Below are 15,985 nucleotides of genomic sequence, written 5' to 3'. Positions count from 1 at the left end.
TTACTGAACTGGCTGGCTTTCCCTAGTGCCATGCACCTCCCCCTCTGGCAAATGGGCCTTGGGAGCCCAGAGCCTGGACTGTGTCCAGAACAGAGTGTGTCCTCATACCTTTGTCTCAACAGGAGCACCTTTGGGAGGCAGATCGTTTCAGCATGTTCCATGTCAAAAAGTGACAACATTTAGGAGCTATTGTTTGTTGTCATTTGTTATCTGCTATTTTATTTTTGCCTCCTTATACCTCAAATGAATATACACGTTGGGGATGTTTTGTTTTTGTTTTTAGAAGTTTGGGAATGATGCCATCTCCCAGGATTCTTCTAGCTCAGCCCTGGGCAACATGGAACGATTGGAAGGAGGTGGAGCAGGTAAGTCAGGCTATTGCTGTCACTCATTTGCTTTCTGGCTTCAGGAGTCATTTGCAATTAACAGAAGAAAAAAAAGGTGCGGGGAGAGGCAGAAGAGGCCTCAGTGTTGCATTTTCTCAACTCTCACTTAAAAATGCCATATCCTAAAATAAAAAAGCAAATACATACATACGATACTACATCCTTTTACCAGCTCTGGCACCTCCTGGGGAGACTTCTCCCATCCTTGTAGCCTTGTGCCTTGACAGGACACCTTTTCTCCATTCCCAAAGGGAGGAAATACTGATTAGTGAAGAAGGTGGAAGAGCATAGGAACATGGCAGATGGAGTTTTTGTTGTTGTTTTTTAAATAAGCCATACCTGACATCTGGAAGTTGGTTTTGTGTACTGCAAAAGAATAGTCTTCCCTTGAAATTTGAGTTTGCGTGAAATAAATTATCCATCATTTCTTTGACTTCTTAAGTGTAATTAATGGGTGATATACTTGCAATGGAAACTGGGAAATGACTTGCAAATTACATGTTAGAAACTTGACTCTGCTGTTGGATGTACTTGTGCCTTTCTATAGTATAAAATCTATAGTATACAATCTTTCATGTTAGAATTCTGTAGTATACAATCTTTAGAGTTGGACTATAAATCACATTTACCAATTTGTTCTTGACAGCTATTTGGTTAAATTTAGGTAACAGAATAGATGCAGAATGTGATGTGATGTGTGGTGGTATTCTCACCATTAAAAATGAGATCATGACTATCAACACAGCCCTCACTCAAAACTATTGCCAGAGTCTAGTTTGATTATTAGTTATCTAGAACTGAGATCATCTTATTTAGTTTTATTTCTCCTTCTTGCTAGATCTGAGAACCTCTCTTCTTTTTGTGCACAATGAGGAAGTTGTGCACTGCTAAATATAAAACTTACCATCTTTAGAACACCCAGGGATCATCAGAAAAGTATCAGAAAGCTCATTACTTTTCTGTGAAGAACTTTAGTCTTTTACCAGTTCTAAAAAAAAAAACAACACTAAAATAATCCATATTTAAATGATTGGTCTCTTGGGATTTCATTTTTAAAAGTGTGATTTTCATACCACTTTTATTCTAGTGCCTAAACTGCATCCTGGTCTCCCAGAGAACCGCTTTGGTTTGGGGACACCAGAGAAGAACAATAAAACAGAACCCAAAGTGGACATGGGCTCCAGGTCCCGGAATTCGTCCAGTACACCTACAAGCCCGAAGCCCCTCCTGCAGTCTCCCAAGCCCAGCCCAGCAGCAAGGCCCACCATTCCACAGAAACCAAGAACCATCTCCCGACCTGGTAAGGGTCTTGCTTGTCTAGGAGTCAGTTGGCAATCAGGATTGGTTTGATCTACGATTGGTCTTATGAGCAGTTGGGAAGCAGGATGTAGAGAGACCTCATAGGAAATCCACAGAAAGCTACAAAAATGGTAAAGACTGAAGGATTACCTTATTCAAGACCAAAGCCCACCACATATGAGAAGTGGAAACTCTGGCGATTCTCCTTGCATTCAAGACAACCAGTTGGGTGGTAGGCAGGACAGGAAAGAGTCTTGTGTCACATAGGCCCATATACAATGCCTGACTTGGCTTACTCAGCTTCTCTCCAGGGTGTTCAAGCCTTTAAAAGGCACAGTTTAAGAAAGCAACAGATGAGGAAAGCATAAGCTGTAATGTTATCACACTATGACATCCCAAATGTGTAGAACAGGGTTTGGCAAATTGTGGGCCTGTATTTTTAAATAAAGTTTGACCACATTTGTGTAGATGTTTCTAAAGTTCATTCATGGACTGTGACTAAGTAGAGTGATTGCCAAAGAGCTGTATGTCTGCAGATCCTAAGGTGTTTATTCTTTGGCCAGTCACAAAAAGATGGATGATTGCTAATGTAGAAAAATCTAATGACAGAATGGGTGTGTGTGCACACACGTGTGCATGGAACACATGTGTTGGTACAAGGGCTCTGTTGAGGGCTGTGTGTTGGCACTCAAGACCTTAAGCTCTCAATTTACTTTTTTTGCTCAAAGCAAGCCTCTGTAGCTCCACTTTTGGCTTTTTGCTAGTTACTCAGAAATAAGAGTCATGCACTTTTAAAACCAGGCTGGTTTTAAACCATGAGCCTCAGATCTCAGTCTCCTTAATAGTTAGAATAGCAGGTGTGAGCCACCATTGCCCAGCTAGGGTGTGGTTTTGTTTTTTTTTTTAACTATTGTTAGAATTTTCAATATTTACGGAGGTGGAATGGGTAATATAATAAGCCCCACATTAACTGTTCGCCTCATCACTTTGTTTCCTCACAGAAAACAAACTAAAGACAACATGACTGAAGCATGGCACACATAATAGAGCACTTGGTCAGCAAGCATGAGGCCTTCAGTTGAATCTCTAGTATTCCAGAGAAAGACTGACACACATAGACATTAGTATTATCTTCCAAGATATTTCCTGAGGTTTTTTTTAGCCTAACATATTCTTCATGTTTCCCATGACCAAAGGATTTTATGATGCTAAAACTTTGTTTCCAAATTATTCCCAAAGATTTCAATGTGTGTTTGTAGCTACATGTCAATAAGTATGTTGTGACTCTTGCACTAGCTTTGACAACAGGAAAAGGCAATGTACTATAGTGTTACATATTTTAATACAAAATAGTCTTGTGTTTCAGACAGAAGGAACATGTGGCTCATTTATAGGCTAATTTTTAAATATCACTTTATTGAAATTGCTGTATCTGTCAAATAGGATAGGATCCTATCTGGGCCAATTTTAATCTTTTAGAATAATATTTTATTCTTTATTTTTGTGGGCATTAATTCCCTGAGCAGAAACAAAAAAAAAAATTGGCCATAAAAATTCTATGATGCTTTTTTTTCCTTGTGAGTCATCTGTATGTAAAGATTCACTCGGCTTATGTGCTTGGAACAATTGATTCATGTGTTTCTGTTTTCATAGAAGACATCCCAGACTCTCCATCGGGCCCTAGTTCCCCTAAAGTTGCTCTTCTTCCACCTGTCCTGAAAAAAGTTCCCTCAGACAAAGAGAGAGATGGCCAGAATAGCCCCCAACCCAGTCCCAGGACATTTTCACAAGAAGGTAAGAACTTTTATTTCTGGGTTTGCTCTTCCCAAAGATAGTAATTTCAAAAGAAAGGAATGAATTCTGGTCCTAAAGAATATCTTGACATTCACATTAGCATATCTTGGATGAAGGTTGAGGAACCAGAGTAATTCCTTAGTCTAGAAACTTAATTCAGCCTGCTGATGACAGAGGATCTTAATGAAGAATTAAATGCATAGCAGAGACACCCAGCCCTAAGGACACACTTCTTTGCAGGAATAATCATAAAATGCTCTTGAATCAGCTCCCAGTGTGTCAGGAGCTCCTTAAACGTGATTTTGTGACCTGTTTGATGCTATCTGCAGAATTTTAGGTACCAGTCATTCTACACAAAACATCCCCAGTTGTGGTAAGTCATCATGATTCAGGAACAACTCAAGGCCCTGAGCGATCTTGTAGCACCTTGTGGTCAAGAGGCAGACATGTTTCATTCGCAGAAGTGTGGTGCCTGCCTGGACACTCAGATTGTCTTCTCAGTTTGTCACTCTTAGTTTGTTCCTTCTGATTTGCTGAGGTAGGATCAACAACAATCCTGTGACTTCAAGGCTTTCCCCTAGAATCAGATTGAGTTGCCAGTATCAGGAGGGTGGCCTGGTTAGGGCAGTTTCAGCAGCATCCAGGCTATTTCTTTCCCCCATTCTCCCTATTCCCCCAGAGTCCCCACCCCCACCCCCCATCAGTCATGGAGCTTGAACTCTGCGCCTGGGCACTGTCCCTCAGCTCTTCAGCTCAAGGCTAGCGCTCTACCATTTGAGCTCCAGCACCACTTCCAGTTTTCTGTTTGTTTATTGGAGATAAGAGATTCATAGACTTTTCTGCCTGGGCTGGCTTTGAACCATGATCCTCAGATCTCAGCCTCTGGAGTAGCTAGGATTACAGGCATGAGCCACCAGTGCCCGGCTTCTCGCTATTCTTTTAAATGTACAGTTGACTTTCAGGTACTGGTTGTCCTTTGTAAAGTATAACATAAATGCTGTCTTTAAACTTCTCTACACCTAAAAATAAAAAATTCTAGAGCCACACAAATAGTCACATCACCCATGTCCAGATTGCTCTCATTTTGTTTGAAGTTCCTGGGTTTTATTTTAGTTATTTGTTAATGCTTCGGAATTCTTTGAATTCTTTCTGGTCTGACATCTTCCTACCTTGGCCTATATTTATTATATTGGCCATAGTCTTATGTTGCAGCCTAGTTTTGTCTTTGTGGTTTTAGAGTCTATTAAGAAATAACGCTGGCTTTCTCTTCTCCCTTCTGCACATTCATTTGGTTGGTAAAAGCCTCACTCACTTACTGGCTATGAAAAAAGGGCAGGGGTAGGGGGTGGGGCAGCATCTGAAGCTGATAAAAGGCTTGTCAAAGAAACTAAAGGTATAAAAAGGTGGCTGGTAACTATAGATATTTCACATGGAAGAAATAAATACAGGGCTTGATATTACAGCCAAAGCTTTTAGAAGACTTGGCGTTAAGACAAGAATCTTCAGTGGTGATAAGTTAGCATGTCCAGAGCCAGCAAGCATGTTCTGACAGCTTTCTCACCACACAGCCTCTCCCCCATTCCTACCATCCCCACCCTTCCCTCCCTTAAACACCCCCCCCCCATCTCTCCTTTCTGTAACTGCTGACTTTGCACCTGTGTTTTCAGGGAAGCTTTGGAAATGCCTGAAAGAATTGAGATGCGGGGTAGGGGGAGAAATTGGGAGGTACAAAGGGGTAGTAGTATAGTAAGGAGGAGGACTTTTCATCTTGTTAAGAGCAATCGAAATATTGAAGGGTTTACTCTTCCCCCCCAAAAAAAACTCTAAAGATTGAACAAAAAATCATTTTATGCACACATTTGGACAATGATGTTTTTAAAATGTCTATAGATAATCAAAACAATGACTAGAGTAGTCTTGACAGTCTTGTGGATAAGATTGTGTCATAGAGCCTCCCTGGTTACAAAGAGCATGACTAGCAGACTTTTACCTACTGGGAAAAAGTAAATGTTCTTTCTTAAGAAGATTAAAAGAATTTGGGGGATGGGGGAATACATGTTTGATTCCCCCTCCCATACCAGTAACAGATACTAGGAGACAGCTCATGCCCATCTTTCTAATTGGTTGGGACAACAGAGCAGTGGAATCCTTCACTTTCCCAGCTGGGATCCAGAATAAAATAACCACAAGAGATTATGCTAATTATATGAGTTGGTTTTGAAGTTGGACTAAAAATACCCATGAAATCTGAGAACAACTTCTGAATGTCCAAGGTGGTAAGATTGTAACTTTGGAGTTTATATCTCAGCTCATCTTCTACCATGGCCCAGAAATGGCAGCCAAGTGTGAGCCCTATTTTTCTCCCTAAAGACTGTTCCCGTTGTGCTCATTCCTGATTTCTTGTATATTATTCATGCTGGTTGCTTCATTTCCTTGTTCTGTGCCTCCCTTTGGACTAGCGTGCCCAACTAATTTCTGAAACAGGTAAATCACTGTGATTCTTCTGGATTATTCCATAGTGAATGTGATTTTTGTTAATCCATCGTGGAATCAAAATGGTAATAATGGGGTCTTTTTTTGTTAGTACTTTTTGGGGGCAGATTCAGAGCTCACCTCATTTTGCACGACATTTCCATAATGTTGGCTGTTGAATTCTGTAGATAATGGTCTATCTGCCCAGGATCAATACTTTTGAGTTCCTTGAATCCTAGGTTGGGTGGGTGAGCTGGTATTTAATTTGTAATATTAACACTTTTAATATTAATGTAAACACATTGATGTATTTGCTACTACAAAGGGTAAAATGAGTACCTTTTCCTCAGTAGTGCAAAGAGGAGATTATTACAAAAGACATTCAGATCATGACAGTGGCAAGCCTTCCAGTAGAGGGAAAAGATCTTCAAAACTGTACTCCACCATTGCAGAAGAGGAAGTGAATGCATTTGGGCACAGGAAGTCACAGCCAACAAATGGTTAGAGCCTTCGATTATCATCCCTCACCGACCCAAAGCTTATGAACTGGCACTAACAAAAATGAACTTTAATTGAATAACTTCTATCACGGGACTGGGTCAGGGATTCATCATCTAGGTGAGGTTTTATTTATTCAAAAAGGCAACAGGATGGTCCTTTCATTGGGGGCAAGAAATACTAAGTCGATAATCTAAATTTAGATGTTACTATGAGGGAGGTTCAAGTTACCTTGGTAACTTGTCCATTCGAACTTTTGCCATCATAAAAGTTTATTTTTATATTTGGGGTCATATCTCCTATTTTCTTCCTTTATATCTTTTTCTCTTTTATTGCATTAGCTTAGAAATTCTTTTTATATTATTATTATTTATTTATTTTTATTGTAAAGATGATGTACAAAAGGTACATAAGTTAGGTAATAAAGTCAGGTTATATAAGTCGGGTAATAAGTACACTTTGTTAAACTAGATTAGAAATTCTTAATGCAATAGATTTTATTTCCTTAGAGTATTTTGACCTAAGGTGTCATTAACCTTAAACTTTTGTAGGGAAAAAAATTCAATAAAAATAACCACTGACTGCCAATCTTGTGTCATATGGCTTTTCGATGGATTTTTATGACCTTTTAGTAATAAAGAAAAAAGTACGAATTAACTTTTCCATCTTGAGGAACGATTTTGTTTTAAAGCCCTTTCCTTAAAACTTCTATCTTCCATTTAGCCTTTTTAGTGAACTCTGTCATCATCTGTTCAAGTGGAATAATCACAGGAGATAAAAAGGAGACAGATTTCACTAAAGCTTTAACTTCCAATGGGAAATGTCTTATCCATGACAAAAGAACTAACTCCCTAATCTCCCTGGTCACTAACTTTTTATAAATATGACTTGAGAAATCATTGAAAGGAAATCTTATTATAAAAGAAGAATATATAAAATATTCTGATATATCAGATTTCCTTAACAAACTTCTGCCCTAGGTGTGAACATACAATGGGTGCCAAGGGTAAATGACCTACACTGCCTCTTAAGAAACTATTCTACAATACAAGTTGGTAATAGGAATAACTTGTTTTTATTGCAAAAGGACTTTAGTATGAGCACTTTATTATGTATAATAAACTTGTGCTCTAACTCAGCTTCTAGCTCAATGAGTGTAATACTTCACATGGGAACTTTTGTCTTGGAGAATTTTAATTCACATATTTTAATTAATTGATTTATCTTTTAAAGCAGACAGAGCAAGTTTATTGAATTTGAAAAGAAAGCTGAAAAATAAAAGGAGTAGGGAGAGTTTCTGTTCAGAGAAGGCTCCTAAAGAGAAATCCCCTTGATTCCGTTTTTTTTTTTTTCTTTTGTTTTTTTTTGTTGTTGTTGTCAGTTGTAGGACCTGAACTTTGGGCCTGGGCGCTGTCCCTCAGCTCTTCAGCTCAAGGCTAATGCTCTACTGCTTGAGTCACAGCACCACTTCCAGCTTTTTCTGCTTATGTGGTACTGAGGAATCAAACGCAGGGCCTCATGCATGCAAGTCAAGCACTCTACCACTGAGCCACCTTCCCAGCCCCTTGATTCCAATTTTTAAACCAAAAAGTATCTACTGACTCATCATCCACCAACTATATTTGGAGTCTAGCCCCTGGGTCAGTACTCTGGGATGAGTCATAGCCTCTTCCTTGGCTGATGTTGACACAGGGTGGAGTTAAGGACACGACCCAGAGCATAAAACAAATGTAAAGAGAAAAGAACATTCTGTTTGGACCAGGCAGCATCTGCCCTAGATGATATCAACTATACTCGTCCTTTTTTCTTTTTTTGTATTACTAGGCTACATCTGAGCTAAATCCCAACTGTTCCTTCATTTAAAAATTATTTCCTGTACAGGTGCATTTATAAATATACAGTTGTAATAATTCTTTTGTTTACAATCAAAATTTTTTGTGACATTGCCAGGAAAATCTTTAGTAGTTTCAGCCATAGAAAAGTTACATAAATGAACACCTAAGACACTTATTTTGTGAAAAGTTTAGAAGAGTTCTTTTTTTTTTTTTTTTTTTTTTTTTTTGTCGGTCATGGGGCTTGAACTCTGGGCCTGGGCGCTGTCCCTCAGCTCTTCAGCTCAAGGCAAGCGCTCTACCACTTGAGCTACAGCACCACTTCCAGTTTTCTGGTGGTTTATTGGAGATAGGAGTCTCACGGTCTCTCCTGCCCGGGCTGGCTTTGAACCGCGATCCTCAGATCTCAGCCTCCTGAGTAGCTAGGATTACAGGCGTGAGCCACCAGCGCCCGGCTAGAAGAGTTCTTTTTGAGAACATATTAAGTCACAATTTCTGTCTCTATTTGTCTTTTTCATTAAAGATATCTGAGATTACATAGATGTTTCTAGATCCTGGAAATTTACCCTTGAGCATTTGTACCTGTTGACTTAAATCATTTATTAACACAGTATTTTTTTTTTCCCAGTCATGAAGGGCTTGAACTTAGGGCCTATGCACTGTCCTTGGGCTCTTTTGCTCAAGGCTAATGCTGTACCACTTTGAGACACAGCTCCACTTCCAGTTTTTTGATGGTTAATTGGAGATGAATTTCCTGGACTTTCCTGCCTGGGCTGGCTTTGGTTGGTATTCCTCAGATCTCAGCCTCCTATGTAGCTATGATTACAGGTGTGAGCCATCAGCACCTGGCTAGTACTTTACTTTTGATGCAATGTTCCTCCTTCAACAAAAACTAAAAGCACTTTCTACAACATGTGGAAAGACCACCCCTGGTGTCTCATTAATCATCCAGTAAGGCTTTGAGTCACAGTGGGTAAATGGCAGAAATAAGCCAAATCATTTTTAAAAAAGCAACCAGAAGAAATTCTGTGCCTAGCTCAGATTTTTTCCATGACCTCATTAGCTGAAAATTCTCTTTGTGATGGGCTAGATAAAATCCTAATGAAATTAAATAGGACCATCTTGTATTAGCTTTTCTGCTTTGATTCTTAAAATAGACACAAAAGTAATTTTTATAAGGAGCTTCAATTAAAGTCATTTTATGTCTAATATCGTAATTTTGTTTTGTTAGTGCCGATTCTTAGCACTTGACCTCCTTCATCTTTGAGAACTGCATAGCAGTCTGCTTTTTGAGTGTTCCTGATTTGTTTTAAAAAAAAAAAAAAAGCAGGACAACTAATAAAGCCATGATTATCTACTTTTCCTTAAGTCTTTGAAGAACAGTTTTGCTTACACCAAGCATCTCTCTTAATTTCCTAAATCATGTATTTATGAAACCAACAGAGGCTATTGTTCTCAAAGCATGCTGCATATTTTTATCATGATTGTTATGTTTTGATTATATGGCTATTTTAATATTGATTTGACAGGTAAAATGCTTATTACTAGAAATATTTGCAACTGTGTCTTGAATTCCATATTATTTCCCCTCTATATTTAATTGCAAGCTGTGTTATTTATATTAGCATATAATCCTATTTTCTTGAAGAAAATAGTTGCTTTTTTGGCTTTGTATGTTGCAATGGATCATATTCGTACAGGGCATCTGATTCTGAGAGTCAGAATCAGATATGACTTTCTTGCGTCTTCTGTATTCAGCCTACAGCCAACAAATTCTTGGCTGTGGCTTGCAGTCTATAAGCTAGTGATCTATTCATTCTTTTACCATATCCAAGTTACATTTCCATTAGAAGAATTCTTCAAGACAAATTTGGAAATTGTTTGGTATCTTTGGTTCTTGCTGGAAAGAATTAAACATTAGGGCCAACCACAACTGATTATTCTGATTCTGATAAGACTTTCTTCCATAAAATACAGATCTCAGCTGAGCTAACAGTGAAGAAATCTCAGTTTCATGTGAATCTCTGAGTTTATATGCATATTTCAGAATGTTTTTAATTAGCACATATACATATGCAAAATCAAATCAGCATCAAGAGCACAGACTTCAGGATTGAGCCTCTGCAATAATTATTGCCATGATAGACAGGATGTGAATATGCAAGCAAGTGTTTGTGTTGAATAAATTACTAGTTCATTTACTTGAGCACTTTTGATCAATTAATGGTTTGTGGAATGGTAATAAGTATGTGTGTGGACACATATACAGACACACAACATTTTTAACTGCATGAAAATTTGCGTTGAAGAGGTGTAAGGAAAACATTCTGATTTTTTAAAAACTCAAATCAAGCTGAAGTCTGAATTAGTAAAGATGTGCAAATTGTTTTAATATTTTAAAAATAAATTTTGGAGCTTTAAGTTTCAAGCAGGCAAAATCTACTGAATCTCTCTCTCTCTCTCTCTCTCTCTCTCTCTCTCTCTCTCTCTCTCTCTCTCTCTCTCTCTCTCTCTCTCTCTCTCTCTCTCTCTCTCTCTCTCTCTCTCTCCTCTCTCTCTCTCTCCATGGAGCTTGAACTCAGGGCCTGGGCCCCATTCCTGAGCTCTTTCTGCTCAAGGCTAATACTCTACCACTTTGAGCCATAGCTCCACTTCCTTGAGACCATCTCTTAATGATTGCCTGACCAAACCTACTTCTGTGTATTTTTAATAACATTTTAATTATGTACACTCTACTAGATGCTCCCTAAGGGCTAGAAAATAAACTTGATAAAGAACATTCCTCCTACATACCTGTTTGCACTAGGGATCTGGGCTAATGAGTCTAGACCTAAAGGCTGCGTACTTGAGTTTCCAGACTTACCAAGCATCAGTGGATTCCTGTTTCACTGTGCTTCAGATTTTCCTTCTGTGGATGGTGCCTGCCGATACCATTAAGGACATGTTAGCCTGGTCCTGTAGTCACTTTACATGCATCATAGTTGATAAAAGTTAAGCATTGAAGATAAGTATACTTAGAATAATTTCCCCCTTTTTCCTTGTAGTATTGGGTATTTAACTTCGGACCCCACACATTCTAGGCTACCACTGAACGATGCCCAGCTACAGAATGAAATTCAAAGTGTCCCTACCATAGTAATGGTTTGATAGCCCTCTTGAAATAATGTGTTCTTTTCCCCTCTAGTAATGTGTTGGATGAATTGTAGGTTTTGACTTCCATGACTAATATTCGCTCTTTGTCACCAAATCTGTATATTCCCCACCACCTCTGCTATCTCCCCAAACCCATCCTGGAAGACTCGGAAGCCAGTGTCCCTGACTTGAAATATCAACACTTAGATGGAGCCTGAAGTATGATCTGCTTTTTGCTAAAAGATTCCTGTATTGTTTTTATATGAATTTTACTCTTGTTATATTTCAGATTATTATCTTTGAGATAAATAGTTTTGGTTTCATGAATTCAGAAAGTACTTCTTTTTTCTTTTTTTCTTTCTTTTTTTTTTTTTTTTTTTTTGCCATTACCAGCATTTGAATTCAGGATTTTTGCTTGCTCTACTTGTTTGCTCAAAGCTGGTATTCTACCATTTGTGCTAATGCCTCCAGCTAGCATTTTGCTAGTTAATTGGAGATTAGGTCTCTCAGACTTTTCTATCAAGGCTGGCTTTGAACCTTGATCGTTTGGATCTCTGTGTTCTTTGTAACTTGAATTTCTGGCATGAGCCACTAGCACCTAGCTAGAAAATATTTTTTCTGTCTTATCATATAACATGAATTGGATTTGAGATTACCCGAAAGCCAATATTGGAATTATTTTACTGTATGGATTAGAAAAAGTATATTTGCTCAGAAGACACATAAACAATGTACCACCATATTTCTTTTTTTCCCTTTGAGCCTGTAGTTGGAAATTTATTTTTTAGTACTTTGGTAAGGAGCAAAACCTTATGGTTTAAAATAAAATGACAAGCTTATTGCAAATATCATAAGTAATGCTCTATTTTGAAGTTGAATTTATTCCAAGTATCTTTTTTTTTTTTGGAGGGGGGGTCCGGCCTGAACTCTGGGCCTGGGCACTGTCCCTCAGCCCTTCAGCTCAAGGTTAGCATTTGAGCCACAACACCACTTCTGGCTTTTTTCTTTTTGCTTATGTGGTGCTGAGGAATCGAACCCAGGGCCTCATGTATGCAAGGCAAGCGCTCTACCACTGAGCCACCTTCCCAGCCCTATTCCAAATATCTTCAAGATGAAGATACTATAAATCCTTGGTCACCTTGTTCTTAGTATATGCTAAATTTGAGAGGTTTTTATCAAGTGAATATCAAGTTGGGGTTCTTTATATATGAATATCAAATTAGTTTAGTGATAAAGTGTGAAGTATTTACAATTTTTTTCTTTCCTTCCTTCTTTCTTTCTTTCTTTCTTCCTTCCTTCCTTCCTTCCTTCCTTTCTTTCTTTCTTTCTTTCTTTCTTTCTTTCTTTCTTTCTTTCTTTCTTTCTTTCTTTCTTTCTTTCTTCCTTTCTTCCTTTCTTTCTTTTTTTTTTTTGGTTGGTTGTGGGGATTGAACTGAGTGTCTGGGCACTGTTCCTGAGGTCTTTTTGCTCAAGGCTAGCTCTCTACCACTTTGAGCCATAGCTCCACTTACTGTTTTCTGGTGGTTAATTGGTAAGCGTCTCATGGACTTTGTTTCCTGGGCTGGCTTTAAACCACAATCCTCAGATCTCACTCTCCTGAGTAGCTAGGATTGCAGGCATGAGCCACCAGCCCCTGGCTGTGTTTGATGGACCAGTCAACCTATATGTACAATTTTTCTCCCAATACAAGCTTAAAAACTAAGAATCTGTACAATTTAAAAATGTACAAAAAAATTTTAAAAAAATCTGGCCAGGTACTGGTAACTCACTCCTGTAATCATAGCTACTCAGGAGGCTGAGATCTGAAGATCCCAGTTCAAAGCCTGCCTAGGAAGAAAATGTCTGTGAGAGCCTTATCTCCAGTTAACCAGCAAAAAGCCAGAAACAGAGGTGTGGCTCAAGTGGTAGAGTCAGCCTTGAGCAAAACAATCAAGTAAGAGAGGCCCAGATTTGGTACCTATATCCTCATATGGGTACCACTCTACACTGATAAAAAGATATTGGGCAAAAAAATAAGCAACAAAAAAATGGAGGGTGGTTTGAGACAGGGTCCTGAAATGTAGCCCAAGCTGGTTTTATACATGCAGTCTTCCTGCCTCCATTTGCCAATTGCTGGGATTACAAAACTGTGCCACCACATCTGGCTCAAAAATTTTAAATTACATGTTTTCCTTTCAAAATTTCACATGATTTTTTTAAAAAGTCTGTGTTTTTGTTGTTTACAGTCTAGAATCTGGTTGTGACAACAGAATTGGCAACAGAAGTACTGTATTATGTTTATATTTTCATTATTGGATATAATGAGCTTTTGTTTCCTGAAATCATCTTTGTTGAGTTGGACATTTACATAATCAGCTCCTGGCATGATGAATTATTTAGCAAAATGTAAAAATCAAAATAATTAGAAGCATCAAATGAATCCTGTAGCTTTTTTTTAGAACTGAAATACAATGTTTCTGGTTGGACTATTTTAATGAGGCAATTGTACTCTTCTTTCAAGCTGCTTTACAAATGACACAGATTTGGGATATTTTAGCTCATGTTGTGTCTATACAATGGACATGTGAGTAATATCTAATAACTCTTAATAGTATCCTGGAATTTAACATCTAAATAAATCTAAATAAACCATTCCCAAGGCATAACAGCAGTGAAGCCACAATCTAGTTGGAATTTTTTTAAGGGCTTTAGAGAGACAGATTATACTTAGAATCCTGGTTCCAAGTTTTAAAGAACCTATCTTACAGGGTTATTATGAGGAGGAGTGTTAATGAAACAATTGTGCCTGGCATTTAATGGTTCTCCTGATGTCCATTTATAAAGTCACAATGAATCCTTCATATGTGTCCATACTTCCCACAGGCAGTAATTGTAATCCTTTTACCTGAGGATTGAATGTATCACGGGCAGTATTTGTGTTCACAGACATTATTTTAAAGACTGTGAAAAGTATTCATCTGCTTGAGAGTAAAGATGAGACATTAAGACTTGAAAGCTGAGACACAGAATGGTCTAACAAAAATTCCTGGGACCTTTACTGATATCCTCCCAGCCAAGGCAGCCAGCCCTAAACTATTTGCAGAAGATATCAAATGGGAATCTTTCCAGCCAGCACTTCCCAAGGCTATGCCTGCTCCCTGGGCCACTGAAAGGGGCAGCTGTGATTGAGGAGGTCACCTGGTACAGAACAGTCTCACCTTGGTGTGTCTCTCCTTCCTGTGTCTCGCTCTGCTTTGCCACCATCCTTGCCTTTGGGGTCCTCATCTCAGATTCTCAATCACATCTATGAGAGGTTCACCCTGTCATAGATTGGTTTTTGTTTTGGTATGTTTTGTTTTTTTGGTATGTTTTTGCCTTTTGTTTGTGGTTTTGTTGGTTTGTTCTAAAATTGTAGTATCTAAATGTAATAAACAATTTGTTTCTGATGAAGTCCATCCCAACTGCTACCCTCCTCCTCACTTCTTAGGGCTCCTGTACACACCCCATTGTTAGCCAGGCCATTAGTATTGCTTTGTCAATAATCTGTCAATGCCTTTGATTTCAGTTTCAAGGAGAAGCTGGGGCCAGCAGGCCCAAGAGAATCAAGAAAAAAAGCAACGTTCCTCCAGTAGAGATGGGCCCCCAGGCAGCAGGTCTAGTGACTCCGGAGAAGAGACTGAAAAAGAGTTTATTTTTGTGTAAAAGTCACCCAAGCAGAAGTCTTCCTGGGCAGGGTGATTTTATCAGCCTTCAGAGAGGAACCAAGGGCAACACCTCTTCCCTTCTCTTGGTGCTTTATTCTCTTCTCTTTTTTTTTCCTTCTTTTTTCTTTCCTTTTTTTAAGTGTAAAAACAGATCAATTTCTTGATTATCAAAGCACTTTTTTTTTGCCTTTCCCCTAATTCTTGGCATTTGAATTCTCAATATTATTTCTATGCCCTCAATGAAAGCCAGCAATTATACCATGGGCCCTACTTGAATTTCTCTGAGGCAGCTACAAACTGCCCTGCAAGATGAATTTTCAGAGGTTAACAAAGTAACTGGATCCACAGTCACACAAGTAACTTCATCCAGTAGACCATAGGGGTACTGCTGAATGCACTTGTGTCAAATCTGCACATAATTCAATATAGCAATTTATTCTTGATGTACGCAATTGCACATTGTAATTATATTAACAGAGCACACTAATAAATAATTTGTATAAATTATATATATTAGATCTTGGGTATGATTTTTTTTACATTATCCCATGGAGAACTTCTTTCCTCCTGATATGGAATTGTATATTAAAAGCTTGGTTGGTGACCTTCACATACCATCAACAATCACAGCTTAAGAACAGAGTGAGATAGGCCCATGGCTTATTTTACCATGTGCCCAGATTAGTGTATATACCCGATTGAAATGAGGTTTTATGAATATCCATGTTTTTGAAGGCCTTTAATGTCTGTCTGCATAATAGCTTTTAATGTGTGATTTTAAGAGAGAAATACTTTGACACCTGTAAAATATTGAAATACAGTTCTTTATAAGACATTTCACAAATATTCACTTACATTACAGGCTGAAGGTATTTTATTCATATGTATT

General features: G+C 38.3%; 1 protein-coding gene across 5 annotated transcripts in view; it reads left to right on the top strand.

Annotated features, from left to right (window-relative positions):
* Positions 1-15,605, top strand: part of Carmil1 (capping protein regulator and myosin 1 linker 1) — a 288,276-nt gene extending 272,671 nt beyond the window's left edge. Inside the window, exons 34-38 of one of the 5 annotated variants that reach the window (XM_070024433.1) lie at positions 284-365; positions 1,474-1,686; positions 3,342-3,479; positions 6,302-6,451; positions 14,958-15,605. In XM_070024433.1, coding sequence (XP_069880534.1) covers positions 284-365; positions 1,474-1,686; positions 3,342-3,479; positions 6,302-6,451; positions 14,958-15,094 — 720 coding nt within the window. In that variant the 3' untranslated portion in view covers positions 15,095-15,605. Of the gene's footprint in view, positions 1-283; positions 366-1,473; positions 1,687-3,338; positions 3,480-5,938; positions 5,964-6,301; positions 6,452-14,957 lie in introns of those variants that run through there. The other 4 variants (XM_070024432.1, XM_070024431.1, XM_070024436.1 and 1 more) reach the window with 4 other exon arrangements.
* The last annotated feature ends 380 nt before the right edge of the window (positions 15,606-15,985 follow it).

Source organism: Dipodomys merriami, unplaced genomic scaffold (assembly GCF_024711535.1).
Source record: "Dipodomys merriami isolate MVZ:Mamm:240054 unplaced genomic scaffold, mDipMer1.0.p SCAF_16, whole genome shotgun sequence".
Lineage (NCBI taxonomy): Eukaryota > Metazoa > Chordata > Mammalia > Rodentia > Heteromyidae > Dipodomys > Dipodomys merriami.
Note: the sequence above shows the minus strand (reverse complement) of the source record. Positions and strands in the feature narration are given on the sequence as shown.